The sequence below is a fragment of the Sander lucioperca genome, chromosome 21 (genome assembly GCF_008315115.2).
Source record: "Sander lucioperca isolate FBNREF2018 chromosome 21, SLUC_FBN_1.2, whole genome shotgun sequence".
NCBI lineage: Eukaryota > Metazoa > Chordata > Actinopteri > Perciformes > Percidae > Sander > Sander lucioperca.
The window spans coordinates 3,973,266-3,996,865 of record NC_050193.1 but is presented as its reverse complement, the minus strand read 5'-3'; the positions used below and the strand labels follow the sequence as shown (position 1 = coordinate 3,996,865).

At 40.4% G+C, this 23,600-nt stretch overlaps 2 protein-coding genes across 2 annotated transcripts in view; both read left to right on the top strand.

Annotated features, from left to right (window-relative positions):
• si:ch211-210g13.5 (inactive phospholipase C-like protein 2) overlaps positions 1 to 18,667 on the top strand; it is a 71,175-nt gene extending 52,508 nt beyond the window's left edge. The window contains exons 3-6 of the mRNA XM_031312394.2: positions 41 to 244; positions 3,397 to 3,472; positions 13,066 to 13,175; positions 16,840 to 18,667. Of these exons, the coding sequence (XP_031168254.1) occupies positions 41 to 244; positions 3,397 to 3,472; positions 13,066 to 13,175; positions 16,840 to 17,280 (831 nt within the window). The 3' untranslated portion in view covers positions 17,281 to 18,667. The remainder of the gene's footprint in view (positions 1 to 40; positions 245 to 3,396; positions 3,473 to 13,065; positions 13,176 to 16,839) is intronic.
• A 596-nt stretch (positions 18,668 to 19,263) lies between these two features.
• hcrt (hypocretin (orexin) neuropeptide precursor) lies at positions 19,264 to 21,518 on the top strand. Its single transcript, XM_031312752.2, has 2 exons — positions 19,264 to 19,917; positions 20,928 to 21,518. Exons 1-2 carry the CDS (start codon positions 19,834 to 19,836, stop codon positions 21,297 to 21,299), a joined length of 456 nt encoding a protein of 151 aa, XP_031168612.1. The 5' UTR covers positions 19,264 to 19,833; the 3' UTR covers positions 21,300 to 21,518.
• Positions 21,519 to 23,600: the final 2,082 nt, after the last annotated feature.

Here is a 23,600-nt window from a genome sequence, read left to right as displayed (position 1 = left end):
CCAAAATGCTTTCATTCACTGTGGTTGTTTGCTTTCCCAGAATGCCATGGTGTCCTTCAAAGAACTCTGTGGCCTGACCCCGGCGGCCAACATGAAGCAGTGTATCCTGACGATGTCTTCCTGGCTGATGAACAGTGAGCGGTCACTGAAGGTAACAGTGGACCTGAGCGAGACTTACCCCACCATGGAAGCTCAGGGTCCTGTACCTGAGCTGCTGCGCAAAGTGCTCAACGCCTATGACATGGTAAATAATCTGCACATACACAAAAGAGTGTATGTGATGCTGTCAGAAAAATAGAAATGTTTATACTGTTGTTGTGTTAGACTGAATATGGTAATACACAGATGAGCAATCTTTTGAACAAATGTGTCAGAAATTCCCTTTAAAAATCAATATTGAAGTACACATTCAGTACGCACGCCATGCATACATACACACTTATATCTTATACAGTTTTCATGTGAGACAATAACAATCTTATTAAAGTGTGTAACATCTCTCTAAATTCTCTACTTCAGGTAAAGATAAAATGCCAAAGCACTCGATAACAGATCTGCATAGGTACTAAAACAGAAAAAGAAACAAAGAGGTTTGGTGTGCTTCCTCCCTAATGCTAGTTTGCTTATCATTTGATTTAAGTATTCACACAGCTGGATGTGTTTTACAAGGCTTCTTAACATGGCTAAAACCACCTATTTGACCAGTCAGATTGTCAAGCTGCAGATACTCATTGTATAATTGTGCATGTCCTTCTTCACCCTGCCTCCTCTATTACAAAGAACACTGCATTTTTCACCACTTGACATTGGCACGGCCCAAAAAGGGGTTTAGAGGACTCTGTCTGTAATTAGTTATCACCCACTGCTTCCTCTCCCCTCTTCCTCCCCTCCTGTGAGGCTTGTTGGGAGCTGGTGAATTGGGTCATGAGCGAGGAACAAGGTTGTTGCGTCCACGCTGCTCAGGTCGGCGGTGCTCCTGCAGGACAGATGCAGCGAGCGGCTCCAAATAGAATCTGTCTGGGCTTTTATGAGGCCTCGCACTAGGCAGGAGGCTTGGCACTGTCAGAGCAACTCTCACGCTCCACTCCACAAAAAAAACTTTCTGGGGAAAGACAGAAAAGCGGGCCCAGAATCCATATTTTAGAGTTTTAGAGATTAGAACATGCATTCTCAGGTCTCATCACCTTTCCCGGCCTGTTAATTGCCCAGCACAGGCAAAGGCTTGTGTATATTGAAATATATCAGTGGTTGGCTCTTTTCAAGGGAGATATTATTGCATAAAGTTAATAAACTCATGTACGTACGTAACCTATGATCTTGTCCTGAGGCTTTGGGCCTGGTCAGCTGAGGTTTTGTGCCCGCTTTCTAGAGTGCCTGTTGGCACACTCCCCTCTCAAGAACAGAGGACCCAGTGTGTGCACATGTGTGTAAGTACATGTGACTTCATGGCTGCCAACACCCGGCCATTTACTGTAGGATATTAGTGGGCAGTGCATGTCCTCAGTCCCCCCCATGTGGGCTGCAGCCAGCCAGCATTGTTACCCTTAGCTGAACAAAGCGTCAGCAGCACACTGGAACTCAGTTTCCAGCTCATATACACACATACATATACATTTATTTATTTGCACAGGGATACGTTTCTATCATTGACTACACTCAACACAAAACAGCTATTGTATATGTACAGTACATATATTCTGTGTTCATACTGGTGGTGTGTTTTTCTTATTTTTTTATGGATAATGTGTGGACAATGCAACATTGTGTTGATATATTTATAGTGCAGCTAAAATGACAATCTCAAGTCTCAATCAAAAGCTAATGTCAGGTTAGTGAGATAATATTCAGAGCTTCTTTTTAGACACACCATTTTGTGCACCAACAGTCACACTGGAAGAAATCCACCACAGTAGAGGCAGAGGTGCTACTTTCAAGACCAGAATGCAGTGCAGCATTAAGACATGTTGCATTCAACACTCTTTCTTGCTGTTGTTGGAAAGATTTGCTCTCTGTCTTACTTTCACTATTGCTACAACTCTCACTTATACAGTATGCATACAACTCACAGTCCTCACATCCATTTAGGGGTTGGTGAAGAAATTATTGGAGGTGTAGGTTCATCAAATATTCTGCATTTTTTTCCTCCAAAATGAGCTCACTGTAGTTCTCATAAGGATAGCAAAACAAGAAAAGGCATGCACATGCACACGCAGTATGAGAGTCCACTCCCTGTCTCCCTACTAACAAGAAGTGTGAAACTTCATTAGCTTTCTCCTCAGTGCTGCAGGGCTGGTCCAGCTGCTCCTCTCAAGCCTGTGGGATGATGTTTAGGGCTCAAACTACACAGTGTTGTGTTGGTCACATGCAAAAGTAGAGCTGAAAATGGGATGTTGCATCTCTGCCACTCTTGGTTTACTTGTGGTACGAATACTTGTGTGATTTCCATGCAGATATTCAAAGTCAGAATCAACTATATATGCCAAGTCTGTTGACACAAATAAGGAATTTGACTGCTTCTCGCATTAAATGTCAAAACCCAGAAACTTCTATCAATTCACTGTAAAGTCAGAAAGAATTCTTATGTGAAAACCTGGAACCACCATTATTTTGGCATTTTTACTAGAACTTTAATTTACATGATTAATCAGTTATCAAAAAAAAATTGCAGATTAAATCGATTTATCAATTAATCGACTAATTGTTGCAGCTCTAATGAATAATACATTCCTCGACATGCAGAGGTCGTTTTATTTGCATGTACTGAGAGCTTAAATAGAGTTTATATAGTCTAAAAGACAGATCCAATCTAATCCAGGGCCATGTCTTTTAGATTGTTTGGAAAGCAAACGGGCCTACTTTGCTTTTTGCAAGTCTAGTTAAAGACTGGAGTTACAGTATATTGCTGTAATACTAAACAGACTGCTTATAATTTAGCTTTTCACATGGATTTTATCTAGCCTTCTCTTGTACTTGCACACAAGGCAAAATAAATGTGAACTATGTTGTTTACATGGCCAATTAATTGGAAAGAAACCGCTTCCTCTGATTAGAATCTTACCTCAATTAAAGTAATCAAATAAAGACATTTACATGACAGCTACGTTGCGTTAATTGTGTTTAAGCTGAATTGTTAGTGTGCCTGTAAACATAGCAGCAAAAAGCTCAGCCCAAATAATTGCTGTTGGTGCCTAACAATGTGGCAAGATAGACACCTCTTCAGCAATTTGTGTGTGTGTATTTCCCTCTTGGTATTACTCTTTGCTTTTTATTTACAGTATATATACCTTAAAGGTCCCCTGTGTTTGGCTGGGCCTCTGCTTAAGGCTTTTCAGGTATGAACCCGGTATGTCGCTGAGATCCGATGCAAATTAACTACACATTTTCTTTGTCTTCTAGATGATTCAAACCAGCAGAACATTGATTGAGTCAGCTGACGTCGTCTACTCGAAGCTCACACAAGCCCAACGGGCAGGTACGCTGCATTATGGGATGAGCAGAGTCCTCATCTGCAACATCCCCCGTTCATCCTCTACAGCTTTTAGCAGAGTGTGTTGATCAAAACTGGATGTGTGATCTAAGCTGATGATTTTGGTTTGCCCGTAATAATAGTGAACATTTTTGATGAGATACAGTTTTTTAAATGAAGATTTTCTTAATTTCTGACATTTCAAAAATATAGCAGCAGCACCATGGAACAAAGCAGGATAAGATAGATCTCTCTCCTACTGAAAGGTTATTGACTGTATCAGGCACAAATTAAATTACCTTGCTGGCTTATTTCTTTCATTTTATTAAGAAAACATAAAATCATACAACACAAAGCAACATAAATTCATTTGAGGAGATGAACATTTTCAGCTGCTCTGCTTTATGGTCCAGATGAATCACTGTATGAACACGCATCTGCAGCCTTCAAACCTATTATGTGTCGTGTCCTCCTGCCTAATAGAATGAGCAAAGTGTATCTGCTGCTACTGCATCTCCATCAACATCAACAGCAGTGGCTGCTGTCGATAGAACAGGCCATCATCAGTGAGTCAGCACCAAGTAGTTATCATGTCAGTGGGCAGGTGAAAACAATCAGCCAGCCACACAAACAAAGGGCTACAGGAGAAAGAGGACAGAGAGCACAAACATCCTTTGAGAGGAGGAGAGTGTGGAGTGGGAGGGATGGCAAAAAAACCTTTTGTTAGTGCAGCGTTTTAAAAAAAAATAGTGCTTTATGTAAGAGGTCCGACCTTTTAGTGATGAAGATAAAGTTCACTATAATAAGATCATTAGGAGAGAAACAGCTTCAAATCAAGAAATCCTGTGGCTTGTCTTCTCCAGCCTCTTTGACATTCAGAACTAATTGTTCCTCATTTGCTTCGCTTCTCTACTATGCAGCAGTGCCTCTTCTGAATAGCTCCTCAAATAGGAGCACATAGTTTGAATACTGACGTCTTCATTTTGCATTTCACATTCTTGCTGTAGGCAACCAAAGACCCAACTGAGGCAAATGTGAAACCTACATATTCAGGCTTATTATACAGCTTGCAATGCTAGTGTAAACATGGAAAGCCATTTGTTGTTTTTGTGTGTTGTTGTGTATGACAAAACCAAAGTAGACATGGGAGGCTCACTCACTGGCACATGCCAACCCAATATTCTGAGGCCAATAAGCCAATTTAAGCCCACTATGCCCAGCATTACTCCCTGGTGTCACACAGAGGCAGGCATATGCTTCACTCACCCCCACCACAACAAGCCAAGCTGATCACAGAGCTTTCCCCTGCCTCTAAGGCTACGTTCACACTGCAAGTCTTAATGCTTAATTCAGATTTTTTGCTCAGATCCGATTTTTTGTTTGGCTGTTCACATTACCTTTTAAAATGTGGCCTATATCAGATTCCAGTGTGAACTGTTTGCGGTTTCGAACGGACCCGCATGCGCAAAAGAACAATAACAATGACCTCAGACGCAGCACGCTGTTGCACTAAAGTTAGGGAGATTATGGAGGAAGTAAGTATTTTCGCTTTTATTTCAACATGTTTGTGTAATGGAAGCCATAACATTAATGAGCAGGTGCTGAGGAGGAGAAGAATGAAGAGAAAGAGAGCCAAATTGGCTATTTTGGCCTTTTGCAGGGTTATGGCTGCAAATTCACTACAGAGGTCTGTGTGGATGCAGAGACGAAACCAGGAGTGGTGGGACTGCGTTGTGAATAGCTTCACAGAGACGCCCAAAACACGGCTAAGCTCGTTATAAAATGAGCTGGCGATGCGACCACGACCGCTTCGGTTATTGGAATCATTCGCGTCTTTAAATTTAGCTTTAAGGCTCTTCACCTTCCTTTGACACTGCAGCCATATTCTCCTGCGTCCCCGTTCTTCCATTTCGTTTGCTATTTTTTCAAAAACGGAGCGGTTACGGTATGATCCTTCTAGTTTTGATTTAATTGAAGTATCTCCCCATACACTAATTAGTGTCTAACACCTCACTCTCCCTCCATTGACTTGCTCTATCACTGTTCTCCATTTTGTAGGCCTAGTCAAGTTTTTAATTTTACTGTCTGTGTCTAGAGCTAACTCCCGCCGGCGCATAATTATGACAAATGTCGACGTAGATTGACATAAAAGTCGCATCAAATCCGCCTTTATTTACACTGCGGGCGCATTGAAAAAAATCAGACCTGGGTCTGATTCAGGACCACATATGGAAGTGGTCTAAATCTGATTTGAAAAAAATCAGATCTGGGCAAGATTTGAGTGTTCACACTACTTCTGAAGAAGTCTGACCTGGTCACTTGACCCCAAAAAAATAATCAGATTTGGGCCACTTTTGCTTGCAGTCTGAACATAGCCTAAGGTTCCCCAGTGCAGAGCTGAAAACATCTTCAAAAGTGATGACTGCAGAGTTGAGCAGAGCTTAAACCCCACACACAGCCAGTGCTTCACTCACAGCAGTGTTTGTAGCTGGAGACCAGAGGCTGATGCTCAGCTTACTGCTGCTGTCTGGTAAAAATGTTGTGCTTCCAAAATGTCAAATTTTCAAGAGCTACAGTAAGAAAATTAACCTAGTTTTGAGCCTTGGAAGTATGCTTGTTAAAAATAAGTAATTTTGAAAGGGGCTTAAAAGCCCTGGGGTTAAAGCATTTTCTTAAGGCGCATGTAATCCTTAACATCCAATTAAAGGGAAAACATAGAAATTCCTAAATTTGGAATTATAAGGTTTTTACGTAAGTGCAGCATTATGTAAGAATGATACAATGAGGCAGAGGGTTGGAGCGACAGGACTGAGGGGACTCAGCTGCATGCCCAACATAGCACTTTCCCTATCGCCCACTCCCCTGCCACCAGCATTAACACGCATGCCTCAAGCCAAACTGCCACCATTCTCAAACGTACATAACTGCCACGTCTGTTCATTTATGCTTCCAGACATGCGTTGCAGTTGTTGTAGTTTTATTGCGATAAGTGAGCCTGAAAAGAAGAAAGGAAAAATATGCCCCAGCACTGTTTTCCAAAATCCAATTACTTGGATGTGGCATGCTATGTGTAAAAAAGTTACACAATGTAACCTATTGCCTCAAATCAAAATTGGGAAATAACAATTCTAGACTTTTAATGAAATGTAACCCTGTTAGCCTAAGGAAATGTAAAGTAAGATTAGCTCAGAATACAAAACTGAGTGAGTGTAACTGAATTATAAAATATTGTCCATTCATGATTACAGAAGCAAATATGAATTTGTATCAGTGCTTACAATGCTTGAATATCAATTAAGAGGATTTCAAGACAGGAAAAATGCTTGATGGGGAAATTGTGATGTTTGATACTGCCTCCGTAAATCAACATTTTTAGATCTGCTCAAATAATCTCCCCCCTGCGTTAATAAAGTAAATACTTTCCAATATTGATGTAGACACTTCTGTCCCGTTCCTCTACTCAGCATGCACTTTGTGCCCTCCATCTGCTTCCTGTCTCATCAAGTCCCTGTTGTCTCTATATACTGCTCCTTTTGCTCGCATGTATTAAGAATTCTCTCATAATGGTCCCATTAAGTTTGAGGTCTAGTTTTAACTGTATGGTTTAGTGCAAATGGAAAAATGTAATGTATCTATATAGCCATATTAAAGTTAGCCTAATGAGGGGAATTAGATTGATTGTGTTATGTCATTCATAAAAATGCCAGAGCTGCTGGAGAATATGTGTGAAACTGCTCTAAAATGTGCTTGACCTTCATGATGCTGAATATGTGATAAGTAGAAAGGTTGGGAGGGATGAGCTAAAGTACTTCAATCTAAGTTTACAAGTTGAAAAGCTACACACAACAACAACCCATTCCCCTAAATGGGCTTTTGTCTCCCTCCTTCTGTTGTCTTTGTCTTGTTTAGGCTGTGACTTATTACATTCCTTATCCTGTAGAGAGCAGAGACACAACAGAGGACATTGGGATGAACTCATGACCCCCAACAAAATGCTGCATCTTTGTTTGTGATGGCTGGCAAAGCATGAATCTACCTCTATGACAAGCACTGAATCTTCAGAACCGATCTCATAAGACATATGATTATGTAGAGACTGAGGATGACAATAGCAGCAGCCTGAACACAGACTTAGAATAAGAGAGTGGAGACATACGAAGAAGGAAATGGTGGATTTGCATAGAATTGAAGGTTTTGTCCCTATGATTGATCCAGAAGCCAAAGGTATAATTTTGGTGTAATGGCTGGGAAGTGGAAAAAGGTGCTATTAGAGGACAGGCTGTCAGCTTTAGAGAAAGACAAGGTTTGTGTGTGTGTGTGTGTGTGTGTGTGTGTGTGTGTGTGTGTGTACGCACAACTAAGCTTAATTTAAGGCCTTTGATTGGGCCTGACACATTAGCACTAACATTTTACCTCCTAAATTGCCTTTCATTTTAAATTCAAGCAACGTGGAATGAGTTTGGCAGGTACATTGGCAGATTCACCACTCACACAATAGGAGAAGAGAAAAGGAAATGCAGGACAGTTTTGGGTTGCTGTGGCTCTTACTTCCCTCCTCCCTCTCCTCTGTCCTTCCTGTGTTCAGTTTACACCTGGTCATTATTGCAGCTAATCAGTTTAATTTGGGCAGTGAAGCTGACCTGTTGATGAGAATGGAGAAGTGCTGGATGATCCCCCCTGGGCACTATTGATGGCTCGCCATCACACACGCACACACACACACCGCTAATGGGGGAGCAGATACACAGCTGGGATGCACACTGTGGCACCTCCAGATGCTACCACTGTGTGTTTGTGTCTATTTGTATACTCTGTACACTAGCTTATGTGTCTGCACGCATATCTAATCTGTTTGTGTATGGAGAGCACAACTCCCACTCCTTTTCCTAACTATCCTTTGCTCCACTAGCTTCCAAAAGGATTTTCTTAATTATTTCAGCACTTTTTTGAACATTTTAAACTAGACTGATAAAATCTTTTGAGCTATAGATGCTGGGCTTAATTAATTTATTGATAGCATGCATCTCTGTGTATTAGGTTGTGAGACGTTCAGGTGTGTTTTTTAAATATAGCCCTGCATCCTACCTTGAACAGGTGCAAGCTCACGGTATTAGTTTGGGGGCTGCTGCCTTCCTGCAAGCCTAACCGTGCGTATTTATTGATGCCCCCCTCCATGCAAAGACTCTCTTCTAACTGACCACTCCAACTTTGTTGGTATGGTTTGACTCCATTACCATGGAAATTCAAGGGATAAAGACATCTCCCTCCCTAATCTTCCTTTGGCTTTGTACTGTCGTTTCCCCCAGCTCATCAGCAGCTGGAAATCCCATTCTCTATTCACAATTATGATATTCTGCCTGGGCTCTGCAGTGTGTGTGCCTTGATAAATGAATAAAACACTGATCTGGCTATATGTATCTCTTCCTCACCCCCTTTCCCATATTTGTTTTCATCATTACTGTTCATCAGATCCTGTTTGGAGATTCTGTTTGATTGTATTATTTACTTACCTTCCTCTCTCTCTGCCTGTAGCTGTCTCTTTTTCTGTGCATGTGTGTTTGGAGGATAAGAGCTTCTGCTGCAGTACTCATTACAAAGGCAACAACAACCTTTCTGCAGAGACTGTAAGGCTTTACTGAGGGGTGTGTGAGTGTTTTGTGTTTGCATGTGTGTCTACTCAAAAAAGACGTGTTGTTGTCCCCTCAGTCCTCCTGTCTGTCTAAGAACTGATTTCTCTCTCTCTCTCTCTCTCTCTCTCTCTCTCTCTCTCTCTCTCTCCAGTAGAGAAGCAAAGCACAAGATCCCGTCTCGCCATTGGGCCCACATTTTGTTTATTACTATGGGTTTAAGTGATAGTAAGGAGCAGCAACTGTGTGACTGTTAGGGGAATGAAATGCTTAATAATTAGGAAATTAAACGCTTGAAGCTTGCGACGAGCTGCTTCCAGCTTATTTCATCTCTTCTTCAGCTCGCTGTCTGCATTTCTCCCCTTGTCCTGTAATTGCCTTGGCTCAGCTCTGCACCAGCAGCAGCCCATTAACTACACCAGATTACAAGATCAAATCAGCCCTAAACCCTGTTAACACAACTTTTAGGCTCAGAAAGAGATATTCTGCAATGGTCTTACATTACCAATTATATGGACATTAAAGAACAACAGGGGTCCTGGCTCTTTTTTGCAAGGTTGAGTCTGATAAGTCAGATCATATTTTCTGTATTTACTTTTTGACCTCTTGATCTGTTTTAAGTGTGCTTTAGATTATTTTGGAAAATGTTCTTGTGGTGAGTGTCGAAACGTACAATTATGTCAAGTTTCTGAAATTACATTTGTAATGTACATTTTTAAATGTTTAAATGTTCTTCTCTACGCTGACCTTGCCTTGGTGCTTTGAATCATATCAGAAGGCCTGTGTATAAAGTATGTGCACATTCCGATTGGACCGCTTTCAGACAACTCAAAAACAGATGCACATCTATGATAAGGAAAGCCAAATATCAGTACTTTCTGGACTTAGTCTCTAGCTCATATTCAAACCCTGCACATTTTTGGAAAGCTGTAAATTATAATAAAAGTATCAACTTCTCCTTGATTTCTACCCAGATCAAGGTCATTGACTGTCTATTATCTGACCATAAAGAGATTAGTCTTCAATAAACATTTTGTAGCTGCCAGTCACCTTTTTGAGAATGGGGGATTAGATCGCCTTCCAACTGATGACAACGTATTCACTGTTCATCGCAAGCATACATTTACCCTTGATCCTGTCTTCTCAAGTGTAGTTAAACATGCTCTCCTTACCATTGATCCCAGGAAATGTACTGGAGAGGACAATTTGGACCCCTATTTTCTTAGGCTCTCAGCCCATATTATCTCAGAGCAAATAACTCATATTTTCAATCTTTCATTCCTCCAGTATAGTTCTCAGTATTTTGAAAATGGCTTATGTTGTACCCCTACATAAGGGAGGTGATAAAAACAATCTCAACAACTAAATGTATATACCAATATCCAAAGCCATGTCAGTCAAAGTTCTTGGAATCTCTGATAAATGATCAATTAAAAGTATTTCTTTCTAAAGCCTCGATTTTAAGCCCATTTCAGTCCAGCTTTAGAGCAGGGCACAGTACTACAACTGCTATTACTTTGGTCGTAAATTACATTGTATCAGCCTTCGATTTTTAAAAAAGCACTGTGCTGCACTATTTGTTGATCTTTCCAAAGCTTTTGACACAGTTGATAATGTCCTACTCTTACAGAGGTTACATAATATTGGCTTTGTTTCAAGAACTACCTATCAGGAGACAACAATGTGTTAAATTGGAAAGCTACAATTCAGAATTTTTAACAGTAACAAAAGGTGTTCCACAGGGCTCAATCTTAGGTCTAGTTCATTTCACCATCTATATTAATAATATCATTTAATCTTTAGGAAACTGACATGCCCATCTGTACGCGAATGACACAGTGCTGTATTATGTTGCTGATTTCTACACAAATAAAAGCATCTCCCCCATTTTTGTAGAAAAAGGGTTGTTGAAGCAGTTTCATGTCAGTCTTGGACTATGGTGATGTGAGTTGTAGACATGCATCCTCTTCAACTCTTAAATCTCTGGACTCAGCGCATCACTCTGCCTTGAGATTCATAGCCGGTCATGTCTATGGTACACATCATTGTATTTTATATGAAAGTGTTGGGTGGTCTTCTATCCAAGAGAGATGTGATACTCACTGGTATCTCTTTATCTATAAGGCCATTGTTGGAAAACTGTCATCTTAGCTTACAGGACTTCTCTGTTACTCAGAGGGACATTATCAGACTCGCTCTGCTGACTGACTTTTGCTTCATGTTCCACGAGCTCGGTCTGAACTTGGAAAACTGCTTTTAACTTTAGTACACCTGACTCCTAGAACAAATTACAGCACATTCTTAAAATCAACTCACTTGTGCCTTTTGGACAATTTAAACAATTTTGTGTTGCTTTTTTTGTTGTTGTCTTTCTAATTACTCGATGGCATTGCAAATGAGGGCCGCTCCTCAATGAGCTTTCAAGTTTAAATAAATAAAGGTTGGTTGAATGAATGAATGAACACGTTTATAGACATTTGTGCTTTTGAGCCCTGATCAGGATACTCTCTAAGAACAACAACATAACAGTTTTGTGTAGTGGGAGACAATGTAACTGAATATTAAACCAAATAATTGTATTATTCAATAATATATGGCTCTGTTACATACATGTTATCTCTTCCCTTTGAACAAGGATGGAGTCTAGAGTTATTTTCAAAAAACAAGCTGCCACTGGGCTGATGTAATTATCCTGCTCTCCAATGAAAATCAATTTAAGAAAGACTTCTCCTGACAACGGTGGAAGTGGAGGTATCTGCCTACTAGTCACTGAAAAGAGCTGAGGACTAAAGAAGGAATGACTTCTAATTATGCGCTTTTTGTGAATTTTAGCATATTATGTGTCTTCAATGTCTTTGCAATGAATCAAAGATGGGGTGGCATAAGGTCAGTTGTCAGGAACCGCCTGGCAAGCAGGCTGACACATACAGCTTTAGGAGGAGTTTGTTCTAAAGCCCAGAAGATTAGTAATGGTCTGCATGGGCTAAATAAAGCTGGACCTACTGATAGACTAATTAAAGGTTAGCCTGCGTTGCATGACTTCAATTTTATCCCCATTAGCAATGCAGCACATTGTATGGTAAACTGCTATTGTGGCCATTAAGGTGTATCTGAGGAGCTGGCTAGATGTCTTTTGTTCTACAGACTTTGTGTGCACATTGCAAAATTGAAAAAAGTGACCTTAAAAGCAAGCAAATTATTGTATCAGTAATACCTTCATTGGGTTCGTTATGTTTTTGGTTTGTTAGTTAGATAAGATTAATGTTAACAGATTTTACTTAAACTTCATGGATTTGGATTTGAATGTGCAGAACTAAGAAACCTTTTCAATGATTTTTTATTATTAAGAACATTCTGGTACTTTATCTTGACTTACTGTTAATGTACTGGAAGTTAAAAAGGTATTTTGATGTCCGGCATTTTATATCTTTCTAAAAGAACATATTGAACAGATTGTCCATCCTTGTCTGAGGTATGCACTCTGTGTATAACTCCTATACTTAAATATTTTTGTGCTCTGGCTACCTCCCTACAATGCACAATATATATGCAATTAAAAGGAAATGCACATATTTGTACACATGCATATACAGTAGATGTATATATGTATACATACATAGAGATATATAAATGTATATGTACATACACATGCACGTATACACATACAGTTAGGTGTGGGGCAAACAAATTACAATAACTATAGATAATACAGACATACATTATACAAAGCCAAATTCTGTATTTAGGTGAAGTGAAGTGAAGTGAAGTCCTTAAGTGTCTGTACACTTAGTTTCAATTTTTATATAAATACATTAGTCTAAGACCGACTTTGTCTTGCTGAAATGTCATTTTTTTGCATTGCAGTTTTGTTTTTAGCTTTACTGATAAGTTTATAATTTATTTATATTTTTTAATTTTTTAACTTTAAGTTTATAATGTGTATTGACATGTAATGTATGTGTCTGTGTCCAGGTCTGGACTTCCATGAGGACCTGCATCGCATTGGAGCAAAGGAGGGTCTGAAAGGCCGCAAACTTCAGAAGGCCATGGAGAGCTATGCTTGGAACATCACTGTCCTCAAGGTGAGATGGACTGCACCACACCTGGCATGTGGCCTTCAGCACAACAAAGACCCTTATAATTGTACTGCTCTATATACGTTTATACGTTTGTGTAAAGTACTGGCTAATACCTTTGATTGATGTCAACATGTGAGATTATTTTGGAGACTATAATCAGCTGGATAAGCAATCCCAGATTGTGTTGCTGAGATAACTACATGGTGTCTTAAGAAAGCTCTCTGGGATAATTGCATTGGCCTCCTCTCTAATCCCTTAATCTCCTAATTAATTACTGTTGTTACCAAACACACTTTTTATTTATTTGCTCATTTAACTATCATGACAAGACATGATAGGATTATTCACACTTGTTTGTAGACACACACATGCTGCACTTTTATTCCTCATATGGGTACATTGGGTCCCTTGGACTTGCCTCTAAGATGATCCTCAGCAAAATGCATTCTTGTTCCGGTCTGCCCCGTGACACGGTGAGATAAGGTAACCCTCATCTCATTACCTCTATGAACCACGGTGGTAATGCCAGCACTGATAAAACACTACATTGCTAAGTAAGGACACAGCAGCCAGGATATTTTTATCTCATCACCCTGAAATCATTTAGTATTGAGTGAAGAAGCTTCCTTGTGTTTGATTGCTTTATTCTTCTTTGACTTTTCATGTCTGTCTTTTCAGATAGAAAGATTTTTCAATTAACTGATTTATAGTTTATGTCCAAAAAATTGTACCCAGAAATCATGCGACATCTTTAGATTGCTTGTTTTCAGACTAAGTGTCTGAATAGATTTAATTTACAATTATATAAAACTGCAAATTCTCAAATTTAGGACACCGGAAACAACTAGGTTGATACATGACCTCAATGATTAAATTATTATCAAAACTGTTACCGCTACATTTTGACTAAATGTTTCAGCACTAGTGAAGGTAATAGCTATAACAATAATAAATCAGTGTTAAAGGTATTTGTGTCCTGCCTTTTTTCCTTGCACTAATACAGCAGCCGTATGTGCAACAGCAAGGTTTATCTTAAGTAAGCTTAATTGCACACTTTAGAAACGTATGTGCTTAAATAGTTTAACAGGTGGACACTCACATAATCCCTTTCTCACCCGCACTCCGTCTTTACCCATAAGCCCTGAACTCCTCCCATCCCTGCTTTGTCTTTCCGAACACACACTTCCCTCTTTCGTCCTTCCCTAGTCCTCCAATTTCTTCGATGAGCCACATTCTCAACATGAAGGCATCTTGGTGTCAACATAACTCCTCCTCTTCCTCCCCCTATTCTTCAGTTGTAAGCTGTGTCTCATACTGAACATTTGGTGAAAGCTTGGTGCATGTTTGCCTAGGCTGGTAGCCATGCGCAGTTATTTCACTTGTCATCCTCTCCAGATCCTCAGCAGGCCTATACGCACTCACTGGTAGATGGTGGGGAAGCTATGAGAAAGTAAGAGTGAGATAAAAAGTTGTGTATTCTCTCGGTTTCCCAAACTCCCTCTCCACCCTTACTTTGACAGTTACAGTCAGATCAGAGCTGTCATGGTGAATGAGGGTATTCTCCCGTTACTACCAGTCATACCAACCTGTCACTTATCGTACCTCACTGCTAAGAGAAAAGCAAAACCAGGGAGACAGAAAGAGAGGCTTTGAAGGTAGTGTCAAGCATATTGTAGTTCCTTTTGAAGAAGAATTACAGGCTCCAAAATTATATTGATTCTTGTTGTCTCCCAAATCATAGATTTCAAGCTCATAGATTTTGTCTGTTTTGTTCTATATATATGATGGTTCAAGTATTTAGGCATTTAAATGACAGTTCAAGTCGAGACGCATGGGTTTCAGTCCTGCTCGTGCTCCGCTGTCACAAACCATTCTCTATCTACAACCTTAAAATAATATACAGTGAAGGCTGGTTATTGAGTGTCCAATTTCTATCAAGGGAATAGACTGGTTTTGATAAGCAAGTAGGAGATTATGAAAGATTTTAATGAGGATATAGTGATGGGATTTGGTGGCTGCCCTTGCTTGGCTTAGCTCCCTGTAGATAGCTTTAGACCAGCTGTAGGGGTGAATGTACCCGAATACAAGTGTCTTTGTGATTTGGCTCTGGCAGCACAGAACCAGCTTCTCGCTGTCTTATTTTATGCCTGATGAGTCATGCCTTACATAATGTCTGTTTTTTCGAACATATGACTTATTCATGCTCGTGTTTTGCGTGCTGGAGTGGCTCAGGTAAAAGGCCACTTGCAGCATATTAACATCACCTGGAAGTAGAGCGTTGGCTGTTGTGTGCAGGGCAGCACCTTTTTCTCATTCAGCAATATGTCACACTGCTGTACCTGCCTTGTGGCACTGAGAACGTCATCTCTTTTACCATTTACAGGACACTTTAGTCTGGTGCAGAACGGGTCAGCCTGTGCCTCTTCATAGGGATGTTAACTTAACGAGCTGTCACGGCAGGTCAGACCGACACCAGAGGAACGTTCAGTGGGAGGGAGGGAGGAAAAATGCACAGATATACATTTGAGAACTGTTTTTAACTTACTTGTGAACAGATGTTGGAGGGATGGTGGAGTAAAGAAAGTGTTGGCCTGGACACAATGAAAGAGACGGCAAGGCTGCCTGAGGGGAAGAGTCAAGGATTTAAGGACTGTAGAGTTGAAGAGACAAAAAGCATGTGGTCAGATTTTTTCTTCTTTCTTTTGGCCAGTTCTAATAATATAAGTACCTCTCACACAGAGAAAAAAAACGCCTGTGAAGAAGACTCTACCACATTTCCATATGGCAGAGACAGCTAGTTTAAGGTGGCAGGCAGCCATGGCAGTGGCCCAGATTGACTTGACAGTGCTGTAAAGCAGGATGCCTGCCCTGACCACTTCCTCCACATATGGCAGGGATTCATCTCTGGGGTGCTCCTAAATAAGGACCAGAAATGTAGTATAACATTATCACCATATAACAGCACTATTCACTAGCTGAGTGGAGCAGTATAAAGGGCTGGCAGGCAACCAAAGGCCTTCATTCAGTGGCTTTATACTGCCCCCCTCTGCATCTTATAAGTTAATGCACAATAAGAAAAAAATCTTGTACCACTTTTACCTGATGGTTTCACCCTTATTCAATTTTTATTTAACAAGCGTATGGTCCTTTTGAGATTAAACTCTTTAAAAAAAAAAAAAAGACCAGGCCAAAAAGGTAGCATAAACTAGATTATGCTATCTAACTCAAATACTGATACAAATTAAAGATGCAGTGGGTAGAACCTCCAGAATTTGAAGAAGAGTGAGACCTCTTCCTGCAGCTCTCCTCTCTTTGTCACACGGGTAATGCATGTGCAGAACAGCCAATAGGAACACACTTTCTCTCTGAAATGACCTGTGATTGGCCAAAGTCTTCCGCAACGGCTAGATTTTCTGAAGCCTGAACACAGAGCCAAGAGGAGGTGCAGAAGTCTAGTTTTCTCTCAGACCACTTGAGTTACAATATGCTGAAAGATTATTATGAAATTATTACACAATGACACCAAAAATAAAGAGTCTACCCAAGCTTTAAAGCAGCCCTGAGGAAATGGATATCAAAGATGTTTTTCTGCTATTTTCGTCACCTTCAAATCTGATATCATTACGTGTTGTTAACAAAGCTGCTTCTCTTTCTGTCACAATCTCAGGGCCAGGCAGACCTGCTGAAGCATGCTAAGATCGAGGCACTTGACACTCTGCGTCAGATCCACTGTGCAGCTCAGTCCTGTGGTCTCAGTAAGAACGGAGCGGCTTCGCCGCAGCTCCAGCACCATCCTCACCACCAGCCACAGCAAGTCCACATACAGCAACAGCCTCAGGCCAAGACCCACCCACAGCCTCCTCCACTGCACCAGTCCCAAACTCAGCCCCAATCCCAATCCCAGACAGCACCTCAGGCTTATCTTCATCCACATTCTCAGCTACCAGCGCTCCCTCTGGTTCAAACTGTTTCAAAACCACCGGCCTATACTCAACCCCCACCCCTACCCCAGTTTCAGTACCAGAGCCAGCAGCAGAGGGCAGCAGGCCCTCTGGACGCCATCCATGAGAAAGAGATGGTCAGCGGTGATCCCGTGGGATCATGCTGACCCGCAGCCTGTGCCCACAGAGAATCTTACCCAAAGAGAGACAGACAGAGCGAGATGGAGAAGCAGAAGGGTGTCGAAGAAAATCTGGAGGCCAGTAACGAAAGGGAGATGGGTGAAGTGGCTGAGAGAATTAAAGAGATGATAATGGTGAGGAAGACTCGTCGTGTTAGAAGTGAGACACAAGTCTGAGAGCAGGTTTGAGTTGGCTGAAGTTGAAAAGAAGAAGAGACCTCACACTTCAATCACACATTTCGAAAGACCATGTTTACCTTTCTCTGTCATGGATTTGGAAGATAATCGTCCATCTGAGCCAGGAAGGTTAGGTCTCTTCTGTCTTCTCTCTTGTTAAAAGCCAAAACGGTAACAGCTGGTAACAAACGTGTGGTGTGTGTTTCTGCATAGGAATGTGCTCAGCAGTTGGATATCCCTGTCTCTCTCTCTGGGCAGTGCTAATTACATGCCCCTCCATTATGTTCTCTAGCTCTGTGGGTACAGGCTTTACCTCACTCCATGTCTTTGAGCTTTTATTTTTTCATGCTCATGCACTCTTCCTCTACCATCTTAGACGTAAAAGCTAAGTGCAAACCCTCACTCCTTATAATGAAGAGGACGCCATTTTCATTTTAAGTGCACAATGTAGAGCAGCTCGACCAGGCTGAGCTCTGTAGGCATCACAGATGTCCATTTCAGCACAAACCAGGAAGCTGTATAGCCTAAATAGAAAAACCAAACTACATCTGTTGATGTATTCAGTCACACTGATGCTCTTCTTGCACCCCTTGCTGGTGTTGACCTCCATTTAGCCCAGTGTCATTCCATAGGATATAAGTTCTTTAGCATTCTTGGACTCTCCCCACAGGGTCTCCTTCTCTCCTCCCCAGGGGCTGTGTGTGACGTTACGTGAGTCTGTGTTTTGGTCCCCAGGTTGGAGCTAGCCCACGTCTGTAAGTGGAGGAGATCACCAGCCAATCACGACTGGAATAGTTGACCCTGCCTGTTAGAGGAAACATGGTACTGTCAATAGAAACAAAACAAAGTGAATATAGATGTAAACTGTATGTAAAATGTACGAAGGGAACATATATTGCTAAAATAATTATTGCAGACAGACATTAATGATTGATATTATAACAACAATAATTGTTGTTAGTTCTATTGATATTCTGATTATTTTTTAACATTACTTCCACATATACAGTGATTTGACACATGATGTTGTGTGGTGCAGATCAGGAGAACCAGTTCATGTGGGACTGGAACGAGGGATAACTGGTTAGCGCCACAACACGAGTGTCAAATAATAAACCTGACGTGTTTCACTGCAAAGTGAGTGTGGATTCTGTAAAAGCTCCTTTAAGTGGCCCATTAAAACTGGCTTCATTGTTTATTCTGTCTCCTCTCGTTCATTTCTCTTTAATGGCTTCTAAATGAGGATACATGCAAATGTAAGAATAGTGTATATGCCCATTCTCTGTCATTTCACTTGCATTTTAGCAATGTATCAATCAGTACCCAGACTGATATTTTAGTGAAAATGATTTCAGAGAATGACTTTGAGTGAAGTGACTTTTTCGATCGCATTCAAACATCACTAGCGCTTTAGAGCATTTTAAAACCAGCTTTCACAGCGAATCTAAAGAAATCAATAAAAAGCTTTGATTGCTTTTGATGCACTGTGATGTGTTAATTCTTCTGCTCTAAAATTCTATTCTCATCAATAAACAAGAAGGAGGCCAATTATTTGATAATAATGAGTTTGTTGTTTCAAAGCAATGCTTCCTGTTGTCCATAAGATGGCAACAGATATTAAGTAAATGAGGATGAAAAGATAAAAAAACCACACTGAAAGTCAAAAATTGCTTTCAATAGATATTTGTCATCATGTTTACTTATGAGAGTGCCAGTATTCTACAGTTTATAAAGCAGATTATGTCCCAGCAGTCTAGCTAAGAGTAGTCTCGCTTTGCCAGACCCTTCTCCAAAGCGCGTGGCTTCCCAAAAGAAGACTAAAGGCTTCTGTTTTTTTTCAAGTAATATCAAATTCATCAACACTGTTCACCCCACAAGTGAAAACTCTGTGTAGGAGGTAGACAAAGCTGCTCTTGCTATGTCAGTATGCCACCTTTTGTACGAGAGAAAAAGGCCCGAACCTCATTAGCATGACTTTTGAATGAGCTTGTCATTAGCACTGAGGAGGGGCGTCTGGGCTTTTTTTTTATATTTATATTTTAGAACTCATAGGACACATTAGTTAATTGACTTCCGTCCTTCACTCATCAAAATGGTATGTCTGCATAAAACTTTCGCATGCGGCCACAAAGAACTACCTGTTGTTCATTAAAGGTCCAGAGAAGTCTCCTTGGAGATGACCTGCCGCAGGAGACTAATTAATGGCAGAGAGCATCACATCAACCCTTTAAGAGCAGGAGCAAAGAGCAGAATTAGTGGTTTTGTGTCATGTTTGTGGTTGGCCTGAATGACGTCCATCGGTGTGGACACCACAGAACAATATAAAAGACATTTCTTCTTCCCCTGGGAAGATAAGAAGATCAGATGACTCCCCTTCACACAAGCCGGAAGATGCCGTGGTTCCCCATCAACTTCCAGAAAGCTACTGGGATGGACACGTCTAACAAGGTAAGCCGCTTAAATTTGATTTCTTTTTTATTTAGAAGCTAGCAATTTGTTTGGCATTGCACATTTGTGGTTTTTAAAGTTGCATAAGGGTGGTTACTAATTTATGGGTAAGTGAGTCTTTCTACTTAAGATTTATTTATATATACCAAGACAGGCGGATTACTTTAAAGCTTTAGTGTGTAACTTTTTGATATTAATGAATGTCCGTTACATTCAAGCCATTGCCAAATGAGTTGCTACAAAGCTAATTAAGACTATCAGCTCCACACAACTCTCTCTGTATTTCTCAGTATGGTATGCTCAGAAGATTGTGTCGTCCGTCGACTTTCGCACACAGAAACTCGAGTGAAGATAATGACCTCTTCTGAAGAGTCCATGTTTTTTTAATCCTCCGTGTCTTCCTTGGCTACTAGCAACTGTGTGGAGGAGGGGTGGGGGCTGTGCACGATCACGGAAGGCTTGTATCATGTGGACTCGCCAACAGTTTTGTTGTCACTACTTATAATTCCTCGTGGGGGCGACAGAATGAAATCCTAATTTACATGTTAACATGGTTAAAACGCAGAACTTGGGTTGCATTTACAGGGAACTGCAGGGCGTCCTTTTCTACAAAACTTACTCTGTTCAAGGGATCAATAATGATCATAACTGGGGCATTTTAAAAACACTATCTGAGGGGTGAGGCATGGGTTATCAATGTTATTGCATAGTAATTTACCTAGTTCATTGTAATTTGTATTTTCCATGTCTTGTTTGTGTTTTTTATCGTCGTCTATAGCACAAGGGTTGCCAATGAGCCTACAGGCTACATGCGCCTCTCTGTTCTTATGTGTCAGTTTTTATAAAAAAATATATTTCTCTAGGACTGAGGCAAATTGCTTAGCCATGACTATGCCCACATTTACAATGATATGAACTTTACAAAATAAAATACATTGTGTACTTATGCCTGCAGATCATATTTGTGTATCAGTTCGTTTGGGTGTAAACTAATCTCTTTGGCCCAACAGAAAGTCTTGGTGCTGGTTTTGATGTTGCTGCTGTCTCACCTGGCATGTGATGCTCACAGCATGGCTGAGTGCTGCAGACAACCAGCTCGCTCCTGTCACCTCTATGCATTGCTGTGTCGCTCCGGCAGCAAGAACTTAGGGGGAACACTCACAGGAGACGCCGCCGCTGGCATCCTTACTCTGGGTAAACGGAAAGAAGATGAGCATCTCTTGCAGAGCCGACTCCACCAGCTCCTCCAAGGCTCCAGGAACCAAGCAGCAGGGATCCTGACAATGGGGAAGAGGACTGAAGAGAGGGCTGGAGACCAGTATATGGACTGGATGGCTCAGTCAGGATCTATCATCACGACGCCACTGCCTGTTTTAAGCTAAATACCTCAAGGCATTAGTACACTGGGACTCTGGTAAAATGTAGTTGGATTTATTAGTAATAATTATTATTATTTTTTTATGCTCACGTAAAAACTATTTTGTGATTTTCTTTGAACTTTGCCTTTTTGAATGTGATTTGCTGTGCAGTGCACTGGCCTATCAGATAATATTAGGAAGATGTGTAATATTATACATATATGGAAAAGGCCTTGTGGTGTAATAAAAAATATAAAGCTTCCAACTTATTTTTAATCATTTTTGGGTGATGCACTTCACTTCAGTAGAAGCTTAATGTAAGTTTTGAGAAACAGTAGACATGGATCTCTATAGCTAGTACGGACAGTTTGTTTCTAAAAAGTGTGCTATATCACTTGGTTCAAAAAATAAAGAGCAGCTAGAAAAAGAACGGTAACAGTAAACAGAAGTAAACAGACAACAACATTTTTTCATGATTTTGCATGTCCACAGATTGTTTTTGCATAAACAAATTAAGCTTGAAATTGGTTGAGTTGGGGGTATTAGCAGGGAGGCTGCATGTCTTTCCAAGTAAAGGGGAGGGTTCAAAGCAAATACAAGATTGACCAAATAACCCAAACAATTTGTGTACAGTCCCTTACACTCAGCTTCTATTTTGATTTAGTACAGCTTGCACATCGGAGCCTAACACAGTGTGGGAATAAAGTGGAACACAAGATGGTGCTGATATGATAAAAATGCAAATCAATGAGAAATTGTGTGCTCTATTTATACTTCCTAACCAAGACCAAAAAGAGGATTTTTGTTTAAGCCTACATGAATAGTCTCGGGGGCTCAACACTATCAATATTATCATTTGTCAGTGGTGGAATGTAACTAAGTACATTTACTCAAGCACTACTTAAGTGCAAATTCAAGGTACTTGTACTTTACTTGATTATATCAATTCAATGATACTTTATACTTTTACTCCATCACATCTCAGAGGGAAATATTGTACTTTTTACTCCACTACATGACAGCTAGTTACTTTTCAGCTGGTAGTGTTTCATCCCCTTCCTGTCTAGTAAAAACCATATATCTTCAGATGTGTTGATTTTTACTGTTTGTGATGAACTGAGAATTGAAGTGTCCCTTTATTTGTTGAGAAAATTATCGTACATCTCAAGCTAAATGAACCATGTAAAACCCCTCTGGGATCAGCTGGAATATACATACTCACAAAGCTGAAAACAGGGCTTTTTTCTGTCTTTTGAGAGATATGTGGTTCTCACAGGATAGTGACACTACACACATTATGATCTTATAGAATATGATGCATTGCTGTGTATTAAACTACCCAACAGAATATAAAGAAGTTAAAATTAGCATAACCTTAACCATCTACAGCAGTAAAATGCAACATACACATCAATGTAACCCAGAAACATCAGGTATAATGGTAAACCTTTGTGTTTTTTGGGGGGGGTACTTTATGATGCTGAATCGTAGGCTTATTTGGGTTTTCTGCACACAATCTAAGGTAAATCATTTTCTGATAATTTAGTACTTTTTATATGACAAAAAGACTAGTGTGGATCAGTATATAACCTATTTTGTTTTTTCTTACTTAAATACCTTTAATATGAAAACTAACTAATTGATTTACGTGTTTTTGACCTTTTCATGGAAGTGTAGATTTTAATAACCTATGCATTAATGAATGTCAGGTCTTCGTAATGTGCACAACAGCTTTACTCTCCACATGAAATCTGGAGGAAACTGATAATTGGCAATGATGCTATACAAACCAGTGTGTGTGTGTGTGTGTGTGTGTGTGTGTGTGTGTGTGTGTGTGTGTGTGTGTGTGTGTGTGTGTGTGTGTGCGTGCGTGCGTGCGTGCGTGCGTGCGTGTGTGTGCGTGTGCGTGCTTTGACTTATACTCCATGTGTTACAGTGACTATGTATGTGGGTGTTTGTTTATTTAGCCTACAGCATAGCCATCAATTCAGATATGGTGATGCAGATCCTTCAAGCTGTCGACATATATCATGCTTGGCAGCAGAGGTAATGTAGTGTCCTTGAATCAAACAGTGAAGCATCATTACAACAACACTCTTTATTCAACCTAACCTCTGACCACCATGTTGTTGTCTTGTCCTCTATGTTGTAGAATATCCACAGCAACCAACACTTTTCTTGTTTCACAGTTATGCAACAGATAATTATCAACAACTTCAATCTTGTCGTTTCAGAAAAGACACAGAGGTAGAGAGAGTGAGAAAGAGAGAGCAGACAGAGAAAAAAAGTGATTTCTAATAACTTCTCTGGGGAGTGAAATGTTCA

Bases quoted from the DNA above. Each gene is read 5' to 3' on its own strand.
- hcrt (XM_031312752.2), top strand. From the start codon at position 19,834: ATGACTCCCCTTCACACAAGCCGGAAGATGCCGTGGTTCCCCATCAAC. The intron at 19,918-20,927 runs GTAAGCCGCTTA...TTGGCCCAACAG, and splicing joins GGATGGACACGTCTAACAAG to AAAGTCTTGGTGCTGGTTTT.